The 21,836-nt window shown below is 40.8% G+C and overlaps 1 protein-coding gene across 1 annotated transcript in view; it reads left to right on the top strand.

Annotated features, from left to right (window-relative positions):
- Positions 1-5,387: 5,387 nt before the first annotated feature.
- galnt2 (UDP-N-acetyl-alpha-D-galactosamine:polypeptide N-acetylgalactosaminyltransferase 2) overlaps positions 5,388-21,836 on the top strand; it is a 78,073-nt gene continuing 61,624 nt past the window's right edge. Inside the window, exon 1 of the mRNA XM_084061749.1 lies at positions 5,388-5,914. Within this exon, the coding sequence (XP_083917875.1) occupies positions 5,819-5,914 (96 nt within the window). The 5' untranslated portion in view covers positions 5,388-5,818. The remainder of the gene's footprint in view (positions 5,915-21,836) is intronic.

The raw sequence follows: 21,836 nt of genomic DNA on the forward strand, positions 1-21,836 counted from the left end.
GTGTGTGTGTGTGTGTGTGTGTGTGTGTGTGTGTGTGTGTGTGTGTGTGTGTGTGTGTGTGTGTGTGTGTGTGTGTGTGTGTGTGTGTGTGTGTGTGTGTGTGTGTGTGTGTGTGTGTGCGTGCGTGCGTGCGTGCGTGCGTGCGTGCGTGCGTGCGTGCGTGCGTGCGTGCGTGCGTGCGTGCGTGCGTGCGTGCGTGCGTGCGTGCGTGCGTGCGTGGGGGGGGTCACATGTGTAATACTACTGGGACACAGTTTGGGGGCATGCATGCATACATACAGTATAAAGTGTGTATTGATGGTATTTTGCTGGAGGTTCAGAAGCATGTTGTGTCATGATTAAGATGTGAAATGTCACGGTAGACTGGAGCTGACCTTTAGTATAGCCACAGGGGCCTCAGTTTGAACATGCTGAGTTGGGTTTTATTTTTTATCAGACATTTAAATGACCTTAAACAATAATGCGTACATTAATAGCGAGATGAAATAAAACACGTGTTTTTGATGTTATTATAGTACAGCACCGAGTGCCGCGCAATGAGCTTGTAGATCTGCTATTTTTTGAAAAATCATGAGAATTTGTGCAAATCTGTGAATTATATATTTTTAAAGCTTTGCACAACTTTTTCACGTTAAAAAAAAAATAGTAGATCTACAAGCTCGTAGCACGGCACTACGAGCTTGTAAATCCGCTATTTTTGAATAGCCAAAGCAATCTAAATATGAGATCTTAGTAAGCTTAGTAAGCTTAGGTCTTAGTAAGCTATTTACATTAGCGTATCAGTCCAACGCCCATAACTAAATAGGCCTATATGGAGATCCGGTTGTCCAGAGCCATGGATCCTACCGCTATGCCCATATATGGTCATGGGCATATATGGGACTTCAAACTCGGCGAGCGCAGCGGCAAGGACTGGAGGGAGTGCGGTGCGGTGCTGGCCATTTTTTGAATAAAATGGCCATCAATCAGATTAAAATTCTTTTTATTTAACAATACGGTAGATACGGGTACTTAGACCCAGTACAGGCGTTTTAACTTGTCCGTGGCCGTGGGGTCAGCACTTTATATTTGAAATCTGAACGTTTATGTCGATGTAGTGGTTGTAAATGTAAAATATTCTTAAACTGTCATAATATGACAGTCATGTTTCAGGGCTAAGACAGACGGATACAATGGGCACTCTGACAAAGCCCCTGACACTTAGACATGTCGGTTGGATCGGCGGTGCGACATAGGTGTCGAACCTCTAGTACTGTATGTATAGGCCTCACACCACCGATCCGACTGATATGCCCATATATGGAGATTTCTGTATCTGTCAGTTCGTGTCCCTTTTAGGCCCATATATGGAGATCCCTGATGTCATCAGTATATGCCCATATATCTCTCTCTCTAGATCGTCCTCAGACGAGCCCTCCATCGATGCTTCCAGTAATCCCGGTTCTCCATACAACTGGCCGGTTCGTTGGTACTTTGACCCATGAGCCCAGGTACTTGAAGTCCTTCAGCACAGTGCCTCCTGCATGTTGTCAGGGGTGGATGTTCAATGTTCAATAGATGGGCATGGTGATATGCCCATATATGGAGATCTCTGCATCTGTCAGTCCTTGTCCCTTTTATGCCTACTAGACCATACCCGGGCGACGCATCCGTGGGGGGATATGCGCACATGATCTGGCAACCCGGGAGGCGACATTGTTTGACACATAAACGCTAATAAGAAGCTGAGATGATGAAATTGAAAACGGGCTTCACAGTTGCGTTCAGATGGTAATGGTCAATGGCTGTGTGCAAAATCAGAGCAATTGCTCCAGCCAGTGAGGAGAACCGGGTTGTGACACCACTACAGAGGTTACTAGAATTATAGTAGGAATATATGAAAATCCCTGATGTCATCAGTATATGCCCATATATGGGCATTCCCCCCGTTTGTGCCCATAATGGAGCTGACTGATTTGTTTGCGCCTGATGTCATGACGACACGTTGAGGTTAGACAACACACTCCATATTTGGCCGTTATGGCTGAGTCATAGTGACATGAGCGTGACGACTGCAGCCAACACTGTCACTGTGATGTCACTGTGATGTCACTGTGATGTCACAGCACTAGCTGTATTTATTCTCTTCCCAGAGTTGATCTTGTGTCATTATAGTGTTGACATCAGTGACGGCGTCAGTATCTCTGTGTTCTATACCCTGCCTTGCAAAGGACTTTAAAAAGCTCTGTACTTTTAGAACCTTTATTAATTAACCATGTCCGCCCCGGTTCCACAAGATCCTGACATTGTGGCGTCAGAGAAGCAGCGCCTGCAACAGACGCAGGCCCAGGCTGACCAGGTCATGGAGATCATGCGCGTCAACGTGGGAAAAGTGTTGGAGCGGGAGCTCAATCTGTCTGACCTGGACTGCAAGGTGGAGATGCTCGAGGAATCAGCTTCTCACTTCCAGAAAACCACCGGGAAGGTAAAAAAAAAGTACTGGTGGAAGGACAAGAAGATGATGCTCATCATGATAGCTGTTGTGGTCCTCATCCTCATCATGGCCACCATCCTTATCTGGTGGACACTGTCCTAACCCTGCATTAGGGGGTCCCTGGGCAGTGGTCAGGGCAGGATTAACGGAAGGGTTTTAGGTGCTGAAGCACGGGGCACCAAACGGCAGGGAGAAAGTGAAAGAAGCCGATAAGTGCAGCAGAAGCTGCTGAAGGAACGCTGAAACGGTGAAACGTAAGGGTGAAGCGTCAGTTTTCCACGCTAAGCTCCTCCCTGGAAACGTCATTATGTCCAAAACTGTGACTTTTCAGGATTCAAATTTTGAAAAATAGCAAAATTAGCAGATCTACATCTATCTCAAAACATGACGCTGTAGTATGATCAAATGAAGCATAGCGTTAGTCAGTGGTGGAAAAAGTACTCAGATAGTTTACTTAAGTAAAAGTAGCAATACCACAATATAAAAAGTACAAAAGTATTGGCATGAAAATATACTTAAAGTACAAAAAGTAAAACTAGGCCTACTAAAATGTTAGAAAATAGCAGATCTACAAGCTCACAGCACAATGCATCACGACACATGTATCTCCTATTTGAGCTATTTTTTTTAAATGTTTGACATTTTTACAATGGATAACCTATGGGCCTACGGGTACAGCATTAACTCTGAATGAATAGATTCAAATCATTTTCCGTGAGGAGACAATTCTCAAACAAATTAGATTTCTGCACATTCCTACAGATTGATATAAGCAGATATCATAGCCTAGATTTAGTGTAAAAGAAATATAGTCTCACTAAAAAATATTTAGTCAGACTATCATTCTGCAATCTGCACAATTCTTGCTCATAATGTTTACTGACTGACTGACTGACTGACTGATGCTGGTACAGTATTGTATGAGCAGATCTAACAGACTAGTGCTAGGCAGCAACGCTTGGTAGTTGTGGTACTGTATGTATATTTTTATGACAATACTGCTTGTAGTTTATTTGAGTAAAATTTGTAGATCTGCTATTTTCAAAAGATGTGTATACATTTGAAAACTTGAAATGAGACATTCTACAAAATGAATACTTTATATTTTTGGTAGCCTACTTTAAGTACATTTTGATACCAATACTCTTGGACTTTTACTTGTAACAGAGTATTTCTACATTGCAGTATTGATACTTTTACTAAAGTAAAACACATTGAGTACTTTTTCCACCGCTGTGCCAACCGTCATCACATGACATGTGATTGTGATGATGACACAACAACCACGTGTCATGTGATGCTCAGTGTAGCGACGAGAAAAAAACACTATCTGGATACACATCTTTTCCTGTCTGTCTGTTTGTCTGCCTGTCTGTCTGTCTGTCTGTCTCTCTTTGTCTGTCTGTCTGTCTGTCTGCCTGCCTGCCTGCCTGCCTGCCTGTCTGCCTGTCTGTCTGTCTGTCTGTCTGTCTGTCTGTCTGTCTGTCTGTCTGTCTTTCTACAGTCAGCTCTCTCTACAGTGTGTAGAGTGTACACACTCTGTAAAATCAAAGTACCCACTAGAACCCAAACCTCTTCTTCACACAGTGATGCCATACAGATAGAACCGTGGTTCTCAAACAAGTTCATCATGTCATGGAACCCCCCCCCCCCCCTCTCTCGTCATCAACCGGGGGGGGGGCAGTCTTGGTCCCCTCCCTTTTTCCTCCATTCACTAAAATAAAAGGTGTTTTGTAGGTGACGGTTCTTAGTTCTGTGAAAAGGAACCGCGTCAGCCTTTTAAAAGAACCATTATTTTACTCTGTGGCACGGCACGCCACACGCCCCTCCCCTCCCCTCCCCTCCCCGCCCCTCCCGGTTCCCACACTTCGTCGCGCGACGGTCTCGCGCTGTCGGGAAAAATAAATAGCAGACCTACAAGCTCACAGCGCGTCACCGAGGCGCCGCGCTGTGAGCTTGTAGGTCTGCTATTTTCCCCGACGAAGCATAAACCAGGCGGCGTTTGATTGGGCCACAGAGGAGTCGTCGTGGTAATCGGAGGTCTCGCCCCAAATCACGCTCGCCCCCAGCGGTTAGAAATAAATGTAGGGTTAGGTATAGTTTTACTGAGGTTAAGGTTAGGAATAAGGTTAGGTTTAGGCATAGTTTACTGAGGTTAAGGTTAGGAATAAGGTTAGGTTTAGACATAGTTTTACTGAGGTTACGTTTAGGAATAAGGTTAGGTTTAGTTTAGACATAGTTTTACTGAGGTTAAGTTTAGGAATAAGGTTAGGTTTAGACATAGTTTTACTGAGGTTAAGTTTAGGAATAAGGTTAGGTTTAGACATAGTTTACTGAGGTTAGCCTACGTTTAGGAATAAGGTTAGGTTTAGACATAGTTTTACTGAGGTTAAGTTTAGGAATAAGGTTAGGTTTAGACATAGTTTTACTGAGGTTACGTTTAGGAATAAGGTTAGGTTTAGGCATAGTTTACTGAGGTTAGCCTACGTTTAGGAATAAGGTTAGGTTTTAAGGGGCCGTTCACGCTGAGCACTATAACTATAAAGTTAACAATAACTATATTGTTCACCATTGTATTTTTTTTAATAGTTGGTGTGAACTCTGCCATCCACTTGGCTTAAAACTATATTTTTATAGTTATATTTATAGCATAGTACTAGTGTAATGCCTAAAGGGCTGTATAATGGCTCTTTGGGCATAGTTTAGGCTACTGACGTTACGTTTAGTAATAAGTTTAGGTTTAGGCATAGAAGTTTACTGATGTTACGTGTATGAATACCAGATGGCGAGTTCGCAGGATTTGCCCCAGGGGGGGGGGGGCGACCGCGTTTTGGGGCGAGCGTTTCAGTATTCGTCGTCGTCGTCGGGGCCGGCCTTTCCCCTCTCTCTCTCTTGCTCTCTGCTTCCTGCTCTTCTCTCTCTGCTGCTCCGCTTCTCCTCCACCTCCTCCTCCCTATACCTCCACTAGTCCTCCACCTCCTCCTAACAACACCTCCTCCTCCACCACCACCACCGAGTCACCGACCGACCCGAAGCCGCACGGCGAAGCGTCCTTCTCGGCTAACACTCACGGCAGACGACCGACCGGGGAAAAAGAGGCGACGGGCGGCGGACGAACCAACCGAAGCACCGACACCCCGAACCCCACCGACTAGCGACACACAGCCGGGGCCGCGTTCAGAGCGTCCATATCGGGGCTAGAGAAAGCGTCCACGCCGGGGCTATAGAGTAAAAAGAGGGGATACGTAGCCTCTCTCTCTCTCTGCTCGGCTTGTCGCCTCTCCTCGCCAGAGAGGGAGGAATAAAGACGGAGACATTTAGGACGCTTCCCCACAACGGACAGAGATGAGAAAGAAGTCGAGGATATTGTTGTGTTTTGCCGTGCTGTGGGTGCTCGGGATCGCTTATTACTTCTACTCGGGGACAACGTTGGGTCGAAAGGTAAAGGAACACAAAAGGATTATTATTCTTATTCTCTCTCACTGTGTGTTTTCTGTTGCTTTGATTTATTTATTTATTTTTAACCAGGAAAAAGAGTGTGTGAATCAGTGCCACTGTGTGTGTGTGTGTGTGTGTGTGTGTGTGTGTGTGTGTGTGTGTGTGTGTGTGTGTTTCTCTAGTATTGTGACATGTTTTAGTGGAAGTGTGTGGAGCTACAAGCGATGCTGCTATCCTGGGCAGTGAGTGACAGAACAGGCCTGGTTGTTATCAGCAAAGCCTGACATTGATTTAGTTGAAAAAGCAGAAAGAAGCAGTACCCCCCCCCCCCCCCCTTCATTTCCCCTGGTAACGGTAGTGAATGAAGGGCCTCTCCTCCTTCACCGAGGGGCCCCCGTGGTGGTGGTAACAGGAGAGTGAATGAAGGGCCTCTTCTTCTTTACCCAGGGCCCAAGCAAGCTTTTTTTTACACAGTTAAAAATATGTTTTAAAAAAAAGCCAAGTTCAGTGTTAAATGTGAACACTTCTAAGATGTCGCTGTGTTGCATCTTCTTCCAAAGTAAAGCTGTGAATGAAGTCCTAACATCATGAATGTGGTTGGGAGGGGGGGGGGGGGGGGGGGTCATGCAACCTTCTGCTCTGGAGCACGTCATCAGTAAACTAACTGTAGGTATGCTGAGGATCTGTTTAAAGCCACTCAGACGTTTTAGTGTGTAATATGTGTATATATATCTGTATATATATATATATATATATATTATATATACACTCACACATACAGTGCTGGAAAAAGCACTGAATTAATGTACAAAAGTAATGGCATCAAAATATACTTAAAGTACCAAAAGTTAAAGTGCTCATTATGCAGACTGTCACGTTTCACAAGGTACCATATGTATAAAACTAGAAGTCTAGAGTTTGACACCTACATGCCACCACCGGTGTGACTGATATGCCCATGTATGGAGATCTGTGTGTCTGTCAGTCGTTTTCCCTTTTATGGCCATATATGGAGTTCTGTGTGTCTGTCAGTCGTTTTCCCTTTTATGGCCATATATGGAGATCTGTATGTCTGTCAGTCCTTGTCCTTTTATGTCCATATATGGAGATCCTTGATGTCATCAGTATATATGCCCAATTGCCCATATATGGGCATACCTATTCATGGGTGGGCAACATGACAATTTATTTGTCATGTTTTTTAGGATTATTATTATTTTATTATGATTATTAATACAATATATGATCTATCTATCTATCTATCTATCTATCTGAAAATTAAATGAATACACAAAGTTGTCTCACCACAAATCCAGAACAATACACACACATTTGCAGATGAAGCATCAGAAACAACAGCTCTCCATTCCAGCGTCAAGTCACGTAGCGTGCAGGGTTAACTCATTCACTGCCGTTGACGTGTTTTACGCGAGATGGCGCTCTTCGCTAACATATGACTCACCATTTAACCCTCAGTCACACAGTGAAGCAGGAGATTGTGATTGCAAAAACACAGGCACTGTTCACTTCACTTCTTGGTTATTGATTTGGAAAAGCCCCCTTTTATTTCCTCCCTGGATTTCCTCTGCATTTTTTACTTGACATTCTATATTCCACGGCCAATAACTATCGAACGGGGTCGCAATGAAAAAGAAAAAAAAATCGGAGAAGCACAAATAAGACCTCCTTGTTTAGCAAGGCTCTGGGGATCGATCGTACCGGGAATAAATATTCTTTGACTACTTGAAAGGTATGGAAGAGCAGACTTGTCAAACCTGGATTCTGGTTTACATCTAGGATGATTTAATTCTGCCTTTGTGCAACGGGCCCCTGGTCGTTTGTTTTGGGCTTGTTTTTATAGAACTGGTCGCTTGTTTCACTCACATAATCTGGCAACACCGGAGCCGTCGCTCTTAAATATTCATAGTTGCGGGTTGCTTTTGTTTGGTTTTGTTTCTGAAGTGTAGTGGTTTATTTGGGCTTGCTTTCTTTTCAAGATTCCTTTTTAAAAATAGCTGATGTAATAGGCCTCAAGTGGTGAAACTGGTCGCTGCTTTTGGGCTTGCTTTCATAGACCTGGTTGCTTGTTTCAGTCACATAATCTGGCAACACCGGAGCCGTCGCCTGCTTGGTTGCATGTCCGCTACGGCACGTCTGCCACGTGAGCAGTCCTCCTAGCCAATGACAGATCGGAACGGCGTCTCGCGCACACACACACACACACACACACACACACACACACACACACACACACACACACACACACACACACACACACACACACACACACACACACACACACACACACACACACACACACACACACACACACACACACCACCCGACAACCCGAACACCCAACAGCCACCACGGGGGGGGGGGGAGAAGTCGCAAATGTATAGCTAGATTATAGGGATGCACAGATATATAGCGGTCACATATCGGTATCGGACGATATTTGCCGTTATTGGTCGGTATCGGTATTTTTTTTTGCTGGTTAAAGTTACAAGAGTTTTTACTCTATGGTGTTTGTGGTATGGAGAAAAAGTGGTACTTAAGTACAGTACCTTTAATAAATGTCGTCCAGGACGCACAGATCACTGTCTTAACCCATTAAGACCGGGAACGCATCTGTGTCATTTTAAGATGTCTTTTGGCTATTTTCAAAAAATCTTGTGCGCAAATCTTTGAATATATATATATATATACATTTCTAACTCCGTTACAACTTCTGGGGGTCCCTGGAACAAAATATTTTGAGATGGTGGTCCACGGCCAAAATAAAAAAAATATATATATTCAAAGATTTGCATATATTTTCACGATTTTTCCAAAAAAATAGCAGATCTACAAGCTCATAGCGCGGCACCGGGTGCCGTGCTTTGAGCTTGTAGATCTGCTATTTTTTGAATAGCCAAATAAATGTAAAAATGACACACAAGATGCGTTCCCGGTCTTAATGGGTTAAGGGTGTATAAGACACATTCCCATCCTGTTATTATGGCCCGTTACCACACAGCCTGCTGTGAGTTAAACTAATCAAACCTGTGTTCATGTCTGCTTTTATTTCACTTCTTTCTGTATTTTATTATTATTATTATTTTTTGGCTCGATATAAAACCAAAGCCTTTAATCTCTCCATAACGTTACGTGGGCCATTTGGACCGCTGCCCAGTTCATGCCAGATTAAAAAGTCACTTTTATAATTTGATATTATGGTTTTAGTGTTGTTATTGTGCAACAATCAGCACGTCATACACTATGACAATATGTATTCATGATGTGTGTAAGTATAGAGAGCAACTACACTTACTGTAAGAGATCATAGTGTTTGTTAACTCTACTGCAAGGCTGACACAACTGTTGTGCGTGTGTGTGTGTGTGTGTGTGTGTGTGTGTGTGTGTGTGTGTGTGTGTGTGTGTGTGTGTGTGTGTGTGTGTGTGTGTGTGTGTGTGTGTGTGTGTGTGTGTGTGTGTGTGTGTGTGTGTGTGTGTGTGTGACAGTGGTGGAAAAAGTACTCACATTTGTACACTCACTATTTACACATTATCTACACATTTGTATACTCACACACATAGAGAGCAACAACACTTACTGTAAGAGCTCATAGTGTTGTTTGCTGTTAACTCCTCTACAAGGTTGACACAACGTGTGTGTCTGTGACTCTGTGTGACTGTGTGACTGTGTGTGTGTCAGAGGTGGAAAAGGCACTCGCATTTAAAAGTATCAATACTGCAATGTAGAAATACTCTGTTGCAAGTAAAAGTCCGGAATTCAAAATTGACTTGAGTAAAAGTACAAAAGTATTGGTTTCAAAATGTACTTTCGGTCATTTTATCGTCTACTCAGGCGTTTGTGAGCCCCCAGAACGTTTTCAAGTTGCTTGATTCATTATTTAGAAATTTGATATTCATTTGATCAGACACGCCCCCTTCCTATACAAACCCATTATAACTTCAAACTCCATTTTTAACATGTTAGATTCATCAAAAACACCCGTCCTTGGTTCTGGTGACTCACCCTGCCCTGCTAATACGTGAGTGGGGCGTGTTTTTTCGATAACCTTTTTCATTTATTTTTAATATAATTTTTTGAATTTAAAAAAAATGAAATACAATAAAAAAATACAATAAAATAAATGAATAAAGTAAGGGTGTTTTTGATGAATCTAAACATGTTAAAAATGGAGTCTGAAGTTATAATGGGTTTGTATAGGAAGGGGGCGTGTCTGATAAAATGAATATCAAATCTAAATAATGAATCAAGCAACTTAAAAACTGTCTGGGGGCGGGGCTTGTAGATCTGCTATTTTCAAATGACCATCTTCAGTCCTATATATATATATATATATATATATATATATATATATATATATATATATATATATATATATATATATATATATATATATATATATATAGGGCTGAAGATGTTAATATATGTTTTGCAATCAAAATCAACATCTACAAAGTAACTAAAGTTTTCAAGTAATTGTAGTGGAGTAAAAGTGCAATATTTGCCTCTGCGATGTAGTGGAGTAGAAGTAAAAGTACTGAAAATTGGAAATACTCCAGTAAAGTAAAAAATATCTCAAAATTGTAAGTACAGTACTTGATTGAGTAAATGTACTAAGTTACTTTACACCCTGTGTGTGTGTGTGTGTGTGTGTGTGTGTGTGTGTGTGTGTGTGTGTGTGTGTGTGTGTGTGTGCACATGCACGCACGCACGCATGTGCTACTTATCCTGCCAGTGGCTTGTCATATCTCCTCGACTGTTTGCTTTGCGCCGGCTAAACCACAGCAACGCTCTTACTTTTCCATTAGAGGGGTGTGTGTGTGTGTGTGTGTCTTTGCAGAGTCAGACAGCGCGTGGTAAAGGCAGCCTGCTTTAACAGCTGGCGGTGGCTGTGAGGTCACAAAGTGGAATAAAAGGAATCACGGTAGTAGCTGATGATAATTAGGGGTGTGGGGGGGGGGGGGGGGGGGGGGGTCATGATTCTAATGTTGGACGATTCAGAATCCATTCTCATTTTCCAAAAAATATTATTTATTTATTATTATACATTTCCAGTATTTTTGTATAATTACTTTTTGGAGAAGTGGCAAGTTCTGGGCTGAATCGGGAAAAAAAAAAAAGATTTTAATCGAAAAATAAAGAGATTTTGAAAAAAAATGTTTGCATCAGAAAAAAAAACAGTTTTTGAATCGAGAATCGTTAGTTTTGAAAAGATCACGAAAAAACGGAAAAATAAAGAGATTTTGAAAAAAAATGTTTGCATCAGAAAAAAAAAACAGTTTTTGAATCGAGAATCGTTAGTTTTGAAAAGATCACGAAAAAACGGAATCGTGACCCCAAGAATCGGAATGGAATCGTGAGAAAGCAGACGATTCACAGCCCTAATCATAGGCGGCAATTGGGAAGGCTGTGGCGCCGAAAAAATTGCCGGATTTTGTTAGTTTCTTTTTGGTTACTTTATTTCGGTGTTAGGGTTAGGTTAGGGTTCGGTTATTTAATTCTTATTTTTGCCTGATTTTACTGATTTATTATCAAAAAAATAACTAAATAATGCTGCGCACACATGTTATATATAATTTGCACAATTCCCAGAATTTCCCAGCATAACATTTGGGAAGGCTTAGCCTACCCTAGCCTTCATTACCTGCCGCCTATGGCCCTAATGATAATAATAATGATGACATGTATTAAATCATTAAGGCTGTGATTAGTATATCATGCTGGATATCTGACTGACTGACTGACTGACTGACTGGCTGATATCTGACTAGTTGAACTGACTGGTCGTTTCTGAATCTAAGTTGTGTTACCATTTAAACCAGGGGTTCCCAAACTATAAAATGAAATTAGACGTTTGCCCGGACCCAAACTAGTGAAAATAGCAGAGAAAATAGCAGATCTGCTTCGCGCCGCGTTGCGAGCTTGCAGATCTGCTATTTTCTTTTTTTTTTGTAATTCAAACGTTTATTTCTTTTTTCAATATGGTACAGAATGTAACTCCATTGGTACAAAGCAGCATACAACATAAAACAACAACACAGCCATTCCAAGAAATAAAAACAAAATGCATCACATGGATGCAATGTATTCTTTATAGAAAATAGCAGATCTGCAAAAGTATTTATTACGGACATTATTGATTATTAATTTGATGTTATTGATGAATTGTTGGAATTGTTTTTAACTATTAAACTGCCAGGGTTTTTCTAAAACAGTTTGCAGCCTCTGCCAGCAGTTTACATGGTAAAACATAGGAAAAATGTTATTTATTTATCTGTTTATTTTTTAACATTGAAGTGAATGGAGCAGCAACTTTTTGGAAAATGTTATCTCCTGGTTCTTTGTGAAGAACGGAAAAACAGAAAAACCCAAAAAATAAAGAATCATTTTAGAATTTTTTAAATTTTGTTTTTGATTTACAAAAAAAAACATTTATAAAAGTTTTTGGCAGGCAGAGAGTTAATTTTAACTGACGAAAAGTTGTGATTTTTTCTGTTAAACTTTTTTTTAATCTTTTGAAATAATCTATATTCTTTAAATGTAGGAAACCAAAAAAAGGGTGATATTTACAGTGGCTCCCTCTCCTGACTCACTGTTTGGGAAACAGTCATTTAAACCAGAGGGATCCATGCTATAGGGTTCAAGTAACCTCGGTCCCAGCCTCACTCATCTGCGAAAAGAAGAGCCTGGTCACGACCTAAAGCATCGAGTGTCTAGGAAGTCCTGAGTGACAGGATTTCCGTTTCCCCCGGAAACGATATTTTTTAACCAATCACAACACTTGTTTCATTCATGGAGAATGTTAACAGATTTGTAAAGCATCAACGTCATTTCCTTGGGCGGTACTTCCGCCAAATTCAACCATTTCCGGTTGTCAACTTCCTAGACAACCAACATCCCAGGTCTTGCCCAGGGTGGGGTTCAAGTGGGTAATTGTATCTTGTGTTTAAGGCTGTTCCCTTATTTAACCCATTAAATTAACAGTTTTATGAGAGAAATAAGTTGCTATATCAGTGGTTCTGATATAGCAACTTTTGGGGGATTTTGAAAAACGTTTTTTTGGGGGGATTTTGAAAAACGTTTTTTTTTGTTTTATAAGATATATATATATTTTGTCTTTTTCTGCTTGTATTTAGAGAGGGATAGGGAAAGTAGGCTGACAGGAAATGAGGAGAGAGATGGGGGGTGACACCAAGCCCCCAGAACCCAGTGGTTGCATTGAAGCGCATTGGACATGCTGGTCATTCATAGGTACTGCAGCTTAAACGGATGGGGCCACTGTACAATGTACGAGCGAAAACGGTTTCGACCAATGGGCTTGACTCATGAGCTTGCGCACAAGCTTGCGCACGGGGCCACGCCCATAGATATAGAAACCTAGATACCTCATTGGCCTCCGCAGTTCGTTGGAGCAACTCGTATCGCGGCCGCCATTTTAGCGTAGGATAACGGACACTCAAAGTGACTAATGGCCAATCACAGCGCTCACAGCGCGTTGACTACTGGCCAATCACAGTGCGTCTTTTCTAAGACCTGTCAGAATCTAGTTGTCCCGCCCCCAGCTGCCTCTGATTGGCCTACCGAACGCCCCCTTCTGTGACACACACGGAAGCTTCAGGGAAGCTTTCCTACGCTAAAATGGCCCCCGTGATACCAATGCCTCAAAGCCGAAGGAGGCGTCTACCTTTATATATCTATGGCCACGCACCTCTGTGACGTAAAACATGTCACTTCTGTGACGCAGAACGTATCACAGTGGCCCCCAAATAGGCTACGCCCATCATCACACTTTACAACCCGGAAGAAGGGGTGATTTCGCCTCATGCGCTGGGTGAGCAACTCAATGCAAGTGGATGGGAGGCGATATCCGGTGCCCTCTCTATTCTTTTTAGCGGCGCTAGCCGCTCTATACCTGACTTTGTGCGTCAACGTTCTGATTGGTCGGGTGCGTCAACAAAGTGATTGGTCAAGCTTCACGTGACACATGGCTATAAACACATTATAAACACATATCGAACAAATGTATCAAAGGCGCCGCTACCTTCACACAGGGTGTGATTATTAACTCTATGGGTGACACGCAGCAAAGGTCGTCGGGAACGGGAGTCGAACCCGCGACACTCTGTCAGCTGGCATTGCAGCCTAGGGTGCCTGGACCGCCACGCTACTACGGCCCAGGCCTAAAGCGAGTTTTAACTCAGATCTTTGCGTTTGTCCCTGGAACAAACATATTTTCAGATGGTGGTCCACGGCCAAATACATATCATTTTGGGGGGTTCATAGCGCGAGTGCCGCGCTACGAGCTTGTAGATCTGCTATTTTTGAAAAATCGTGAAAATGTGTGCAAATCGTTGAATATATATATTCTTTTAAAGCGAACATTTATAAGTCAAATATTAGCTTCTGGGGGGTCCCTGGAACAACATATTTTGAGATGGGGGGTCGGCGGCCAAATACATATAATTTTGGGGGTCCTTGACATGAAAAAGTTTGAGAACCACTGATATAGAAACATACGTTTTTCAGAAAACTGTTGAGATTTAGAAGACATTTTGTGGAATCTGCTTCAGGTCTTAATGGGTTAAACCACTTCAGTGACACTTCATGTGTCTGCCATCCAGCCTGTCTGAGACAGACAGACAGACAGACAGACAGACAGACAGACAGACAGACAGACAGACAGACAGACAGACAGACAGACAGACAGACAGACAGACAGACAGACAGACAGACAGACAGACAGCAACAGGATACACCTTCCTGTGTAAACAAGGATGTTTAATCATTTAAATGATGAATTGACATACCTGTACGTCCCACTTAACCATGAATGACACGTCCTCTGTCACTTCCACTTAACTGTGAATGACATAGCTTTTATAGTCACGGTTAAAATAACGTACTGTTGTTATTAGACAGCGTGCTGTTATTAATAAACGCTTCATCTGTTACAGCTGTAACCTAGCATGAGTCATCGCATGCTGCTCTTATTGAACAGTAAATATTATGTACAGTTGTTGTGCATTACAATGTAGTTTTGTTGTTGAATAGAAGGATATACATGTACTGTTTTTTTAATAGTATGTGCTATATTATTATTATTATTATTATTATTATTATTAAATTATAATACATACTGTACTGTGAAGAAGGGAATGTCTGCACATGATATACTGCTCTCTCGTTCTCAAAGTGGGGTCCGAGGCCCCCCAGGGGCCCTCTTGGGGGGTGGGTGGGGGTTCCAGGTGGTCCCCAGCTAAATGTATACAGCATCGCGATCATTTTAACCACTTAATCCATATTTTATACGTTTGCCACTATTTTGGAACAGTTTTGAAAAATCTAGAAAATGAATCGAAAATTTTGAATTACTTTTGACATTTTTAACGCAAATCTTCTCTTCTGGGCGTCTCTGGAACACAACCTTTTCAAATGGGGGGGGAAGGGGGTTCCGCAGCCAAATGTATATCAATCTGGGGGGGTCCTTGACATGAAAAGGTTTTGTAATCAGAACATCTGGCCCGTGTAGAGCTTCATGACGGTGATCAGGTCCTGATGAAGCCCTCTACACGGGCCAGATGTTCTGGTTATTGTTGGTTAACCCATTAAGACCAGGAACGCATCTGTGTCACTTTAAGATATATTTGGCTATTCATTAAAAAAATAGCAGATCTACAAGCTCGTAGCTGCTATTTAAAAAAAAAAAGAGTCTTGAAAATGTGTGTAAATCTTTGAATTTATATGTACATTTTTAACTCAAATCTTTGCTTCTGGAGACCCTGGAACAAAATATTTGCCGTGGACAAATCCATATCATTTTGGGGGGTCCTTGACATGAACAAAGTTTGAGAACCACTGATTTTATAGCAACGTTATCTTATTATATTTACATTTTTAGCCGCCAGCTGAAAGCGCGGCTCTGTATTCACTCTGACTCTGACCCGACAGATTTCCGACATGTATTCAACACTTTTTTTGCTATTGGCTGTCCTTCACTACTTCACAGCCAATGGGGAGACACTACTTTAAAGCCAATGGACGGCCGTCCTAGCCAATGGACGGCCGTCGTTTACAGCACCCGCCTTGGTATGTTGTTAGCTGCTAGCATGGCCTGCTACTTGTATTGTGTAACTGCTGGTTCATAATGCAACCTGATAATAATGTCCAAAGCATGTCTGTGAACGTTTACATCCATTACTGTGTTGGCATTAGTTGGGATTAATGATTATTAGCCAAACCAACTTAATATGAGCCGTTAGCGTGTTGCTAAGCTAACGGACGTTTAGCGTTAGCATGCGGCTAACGTTAATGCTAACGTCGTCACCGTGACTGAACTAACAATGTAAACATCTCATCTACAAACTTTATGAACCTTACTGTGGTTAATGTTATCAGTGCTACCCAAGTAGTCCATTGAAAAGTATTATTTTGGTGTATTTTGTGTATTGTAACTTGGACACTGTAACTTAATGGTAGAGGGGGACGCGTTGTACGTTCAGAATGCCTCATGGGTAATGTAGTCATTTTCTGCTATTTCGGTTCTACTGTGATAGACTGTATTGGGGCAAAAAAAGCCTGCCGCTGGCGGCTATATTATGACTTGTCATATCTTGTTGAACTGGTATAGGATTTAGAAAACATTTGTAGAATTCCCCAGAAGCAAAGATTTGAGTTAAAAATGTCCGCTTTAAAAAAACATATACATTCAAAGATTTGCACAAATTGTCATGATCTTTCTTACAAAAACAAATAGCTGATCTACAAATAGCAGATCTACTACTACAATCTACATTGTAGATCTGCTATTTTCGAATAGCCAAAGTATCAAATAATGGCTATATAGCTAGACTCTAAAATGACACGGATGCGTTCCCTGTCTTAATGCGTTAAATACAAATCACACCCAGTGTGAAGAGAGTGGTGCCTGTGATGAGTTAATTAGTGTAACTGGTTGCATCTTTGTGTTGCAATCAGCTGCAGCTGTTGAGGCCGTGCTCAAACATACGGACGGACGGACAGACACACACGGTCAAGTGTAGGAGTGGCTGGCACCACTCAAAAAGAAGAGAGAGCAGTATTATTATCATGTTTAAACATCCCCTTCTTCTTCACTTCATTATTATTTGCGTCCAGCGGAGCCGTGTTCAAAGAACTGTGGGGACGTGCATAATATTCTACGCTTTTCTCCACATACTGTAATATCATACATAATGCACAACAGCAGGAGAGTTCAAACAGAGAGCTCATTATCTCTGATCTGATCCTTTCCCCTCGCCGTCTTTATCGGACAAAATGCAACACAGGAAAAGATATATTGTTTTTTATTGAATGCTTTATTAGTCGTTAATGTAATCAGCACGAGGTACGGTCAGACTTTTAGGCTAAAAGGATAACGCAGAAAAAGTCCTGGGGACTTTCCATTGTGGTCTATGTATTAACAAAAAATATAAATCATGGAAGATTTGTGCAAATCTTTGAATATATATATACAGTATATGTGTGTGTGTGTGTGTGTTTTTAAAGCGAACATTTTTAACTCCGATCTGTGCTTCTGGGGGTCCCTGGAACAACATATTTTGACATGGGGGTCAGCGGCCAAATACATATAATTTTGGGGGTCCTTGACATGGTAAAGTTGTAGCACCACTGATATAGCAACATACTGTTAGGATTTAGAAAACATTTTTAGTTATGTATTTGGCTGCGGACCCCCATCTCAAAATGTTTTGTTCCAGGGACCCTCCCCCCCAGAAGTGAAGATTTGAGTTACAAATGTTTGCTTTAAAAAAATATATGTTCAAAGATTTGCACAAATTTTCACAAAATAGCAGATCTACAAGCTCATAGCGCGCGCTATGAGCTTGTAGATCTGCTATTTTTGAATAGCCACGAAATCTTAAAATGACACACATGCGTTCCCGGATTGAATGGGTCAATGGATGGTCGTCAGAGTATTCCACATTCTGGTGTCAGAGTAGTAGAAGGAGAATTGTCCCGTGTTTGTTCTGTATTTGGGTATTATATGCAGAGAGTTATGCCCGTCTTCCTCCACCAGCCAATCACAGGCTGTGATAATCTGTGATTCCAGCCAATCACAGGGTGTGAGTGAGTGTGATAGTAGCGCTAGAGGACATAGATAAGGCTGTTTGCTGCTTGGCAGCAGAGAACCACAGTGGAGTGACACTTTAATTAACACAACTATTATCATACGTTTTTATTGGAACAAATCTACGGGCCAGAGACGCAGTACTTTAATTGCATCATAGCTTAGATTTCACTGTTTTGTGGTGTCCTGGGACCCCCTCACCCCCAGGGGTCCTTGATGGGGTTCCTGGGGGCCCCCACCACAATGATTTATAGTTGGGATGAACCAAATGGAACTTAAGTTAACACTCACGGCGCGTTACTTCATGCGGCGCGTTACTTCTGTGAGCTTGTACATCAGATTTTTACATTTTAATCTTGAAAGTGTGACAACTATTTTTAGAATGCATTTGTAGAATCACCCTCAGGTCTTATTGGGTCAATATACAGCTCCCCGGGAGGAGTTAGGGTAGGTCATATTTATTGGTTAAAATAATTGTGATGCTGTATTACACATTTTGCTGCATATTTTGCCAATATCGATTTGGTCAAAATCTCTAAAATAATGGCTGATATATCGTCCAAATCGATTATATGGGTCTGGGTGTGTAGTTGAAAGGGTTAATCTCTATTTTTCTCTCACTCTGTCGCTCTCTCTTTCTCAGGTTCTCTATCAGAAAAATGTGATTAAATAATCTCTAAAAATGTATTCATTTATTTATTAGAGTAGACACACACAGGAGCCAAAGACAAGCATCATAGGTAGACATTATGTATCTCATCAGGTACGTGTAACATTGACTTTTGAAAGTGAATCCTGATCTCATAATATTTGTAATAAACTGAACTCTTCAACAACTGCTGACTACAAGCATCAGTCAAATGTACAGTCAATGTTAAAGATTAGATAAACACTCACCTTCATAACTTGTTTATCCTAAACACTTTGCTGCTTTACCTCTTTTTAATCAACAGTCTGTCGTAATGAAAGGTTTATGAACACAAAGAATAAAAAAAAAAACATTAAAAAAACTGAGCTTGTACTCAAAACAAGATTTAACACAAATCTTTTCTTCTGGGGGTTCCTGGCACAAAACAGTTTGAGAACCACTCACTGCTCTAGGTTATGGGATCTTAGCCTATCAGATCATCAGGAGTCAGTTGCATCACCTCACACTAAGTTCAAACTTAGCCTAGTTATAGCTTAACCCATTCAATCCGGGGACGCAGCTCTGTCATTTTAGATTTATTTGGGCTATTCAAAAATAACAGATATACAAGCTCATAGCACGGCACTCGGTGCCGTGCTATGAGCTGTATATTTTTTTAAATCGTGAAAATGTGTGAAAATCTTTAAATATATATACAGGGTCCCCACGGTCATGAAATTCCTGGAAATATTTTGAAATTAAAAAAAAAAAAATCCAGTCCTGGAAAAGGTTTGAAATTGATCAAACATCATCAAAGGTCCTGGAATTTATCAAGGGTCCTGGAAAAATATTTGGCTATGCATTGTTTTTGGCTATTGATTTAGTTAAAACAAAACATTTTCATAAACATGAATAATATTACACGAAATATGTAACATAAGTAGTTTTTCGCCGAACGGGCTGTGTGACGGCAGCCTAATGTATGTCTCAAACTTTATCTTTGCTACACTGCCTATCTTTGGGCATTCTACATAGGAGTAAGAGACACATTATTGCGCCGAATGATTGTTATATAGGCCTGGAAATTGGGCTAAATATTCTGGAAAAGTTTTGGAAAAGTTTTGGAAATTCATTGCTAAAAATGTGTGGGGACCCAATATATTTTAACTCTCTGCCTGCCAAAAAACATGTATAAACGTTTTTTTTTTTAATCAAAAACAAAACAAAATCATTTCTAAAATTATTCTTTATTTTTTGTTTTTTCCGTTCTTCACAAAGAACCAGGAGATAACATTTTCCAAAAAGTTGCTGCTCCATTCACTTCAATGTAAAAAAAACCCCCAGAGAAATAAATAACATTTTCCCTATGTTTTACCATGTAAACTGCTGACCGTTTTTGAATACTATTTTTGAAAAACCCTGGCAGTTTAAGAGTTCAAATATATATATATATATATATATATATATATATATATATATATATATATATATATATATATATATATATATATATATATATATATATATATATATATATATATATATATATATATATATTTAAAGATTTGCACACATTTTCACGATTTTAGAAAATGGGTTAAATGGCTTTTTAAAAGCCATTTAAGCCATAACTAGGCTAAGTTTGAACTTAGTAGCATGAGGTGGTGCAACCGGCCTCTGATGATGCTTAGTGGGCGAACTAACAATCTGCCAGTTCTGGTAAATGCCAGAAAGGGTGACGCTTTGTTTTAGGACCGCCGTCCAACATAAACTCAGCATAACATGGAGGAGGCCAGGGTGATACGCCAGTGTTTTTGAATGGGTGTATCAGTAGTGGTGGTTGTGTGTGTGTGGGGGGGGGGGTTGTTGTGGGTAGTCCATTTGCCAGTACCCCAGAAAATCTCCCTCTTTTTTTTCCACACAGCCTAATGTTGGCAGCGTATGTTCAGCAGTAGTGTAAAGTAACTTAAGTACATTTACTCAAGCACTGTACTTAAGTACAATTTTGAGCTATTTTTTACTTTACTGGGGTACTTCCAATTGTCTATACTTCTACTACACTACATCTCAGAGGCAAATATTGTACTTTTACTCCACTACAATTATTTGAAAACTTAAGTTACCAGTTACTTTGCAGATATAAATTATTACGTTATAAAACATACATTAACCACTTAAACCCTATTTTATAGGCTATTTGAAGATAGCCGATCTACAAGCTCACAACGCGTCGCATCGCGACGCGTTGTGAGCTTGTAGATCTGCTGTTTTCAAACATTTTAGTACTTTTACTTTTGGTGCTTTTAAGTACATTTTGATACCAATACTTTTGTACTTTTACTCAAGTCAATTTAGAATTCCGGACTTTTACGTACTTCTACATTGCAGCGTGGATACTTTTACTTAAGCAAAACATTTGAGTACTTTTTCCAACACTGATGATCAGTACAGATTCTTTATATTTAGACATCAGGCATGAAACAGAACCGCCATCAGAGACTGTGTTAAGATGGATAAAAGGAAATTGTGCCAAAATACTAAGAGAGAGAGAGAGAGAGAGAGAGAGAGAGAGAGAGAGAAAAGGGGAAACGTCTGGAGGCTGACGCAGCTTAAATGTGCCGAGCTAATGACAAACGGTTCTGCCTGCCAAGTCCACTACGGCCCGGTGACACTGTAGCACCAGCACTGATAAACTCCCGGCTATAATCTACCCGGAGCCTGGCCTCTGCCAAGCTGGCGTTTCACTCTCACTTCTTTCCTCTTCCATTCATCCGTGAATAGCAGTCAGCAATCCAGTTACGTTAGCCACACCTCCTCCTCTATGCCTGATTCATACTTAGTACGGCCGTCAACCTTCCTCAGAAATTATATTCGAATATTGGTCTTAAAAATTGGCAGATATTCGAATATATTCTAATATTATTATTACAAGTAAGACGCGCGAACGCGGGAAGCGAACGCAAAAAAAATAAAATAATGAAAAAACATTATTTAAAAAAAAGTAACCAATAAAAATAAATACAAACAAATTCTGCGTTAAAAGGAGCATCTTAGAAAAATACAAATTCACAAAAAAAAAACTTTTAATGGTTTTGAACAATTCAACAAAGTGTTTGAAGTGCCTGTTTCACCCACTTCCGGGGGGCGGAGCCAAAATCTGAGCCCAAAGTATTTG

Source organism: Gymnoscopelus microlampas, assembly GCF_963454915.1.
Source record: "Gymnoscopelus microlampas genome assembly, chromosome: 1".
Taxonomy (NCBI): Eukaryota; Metazoa; Chordata; class Actinopteri; order Myctophiformes; family Myctophidae; genus Gymnoscopelus; species Gymnoscopelus microlampas.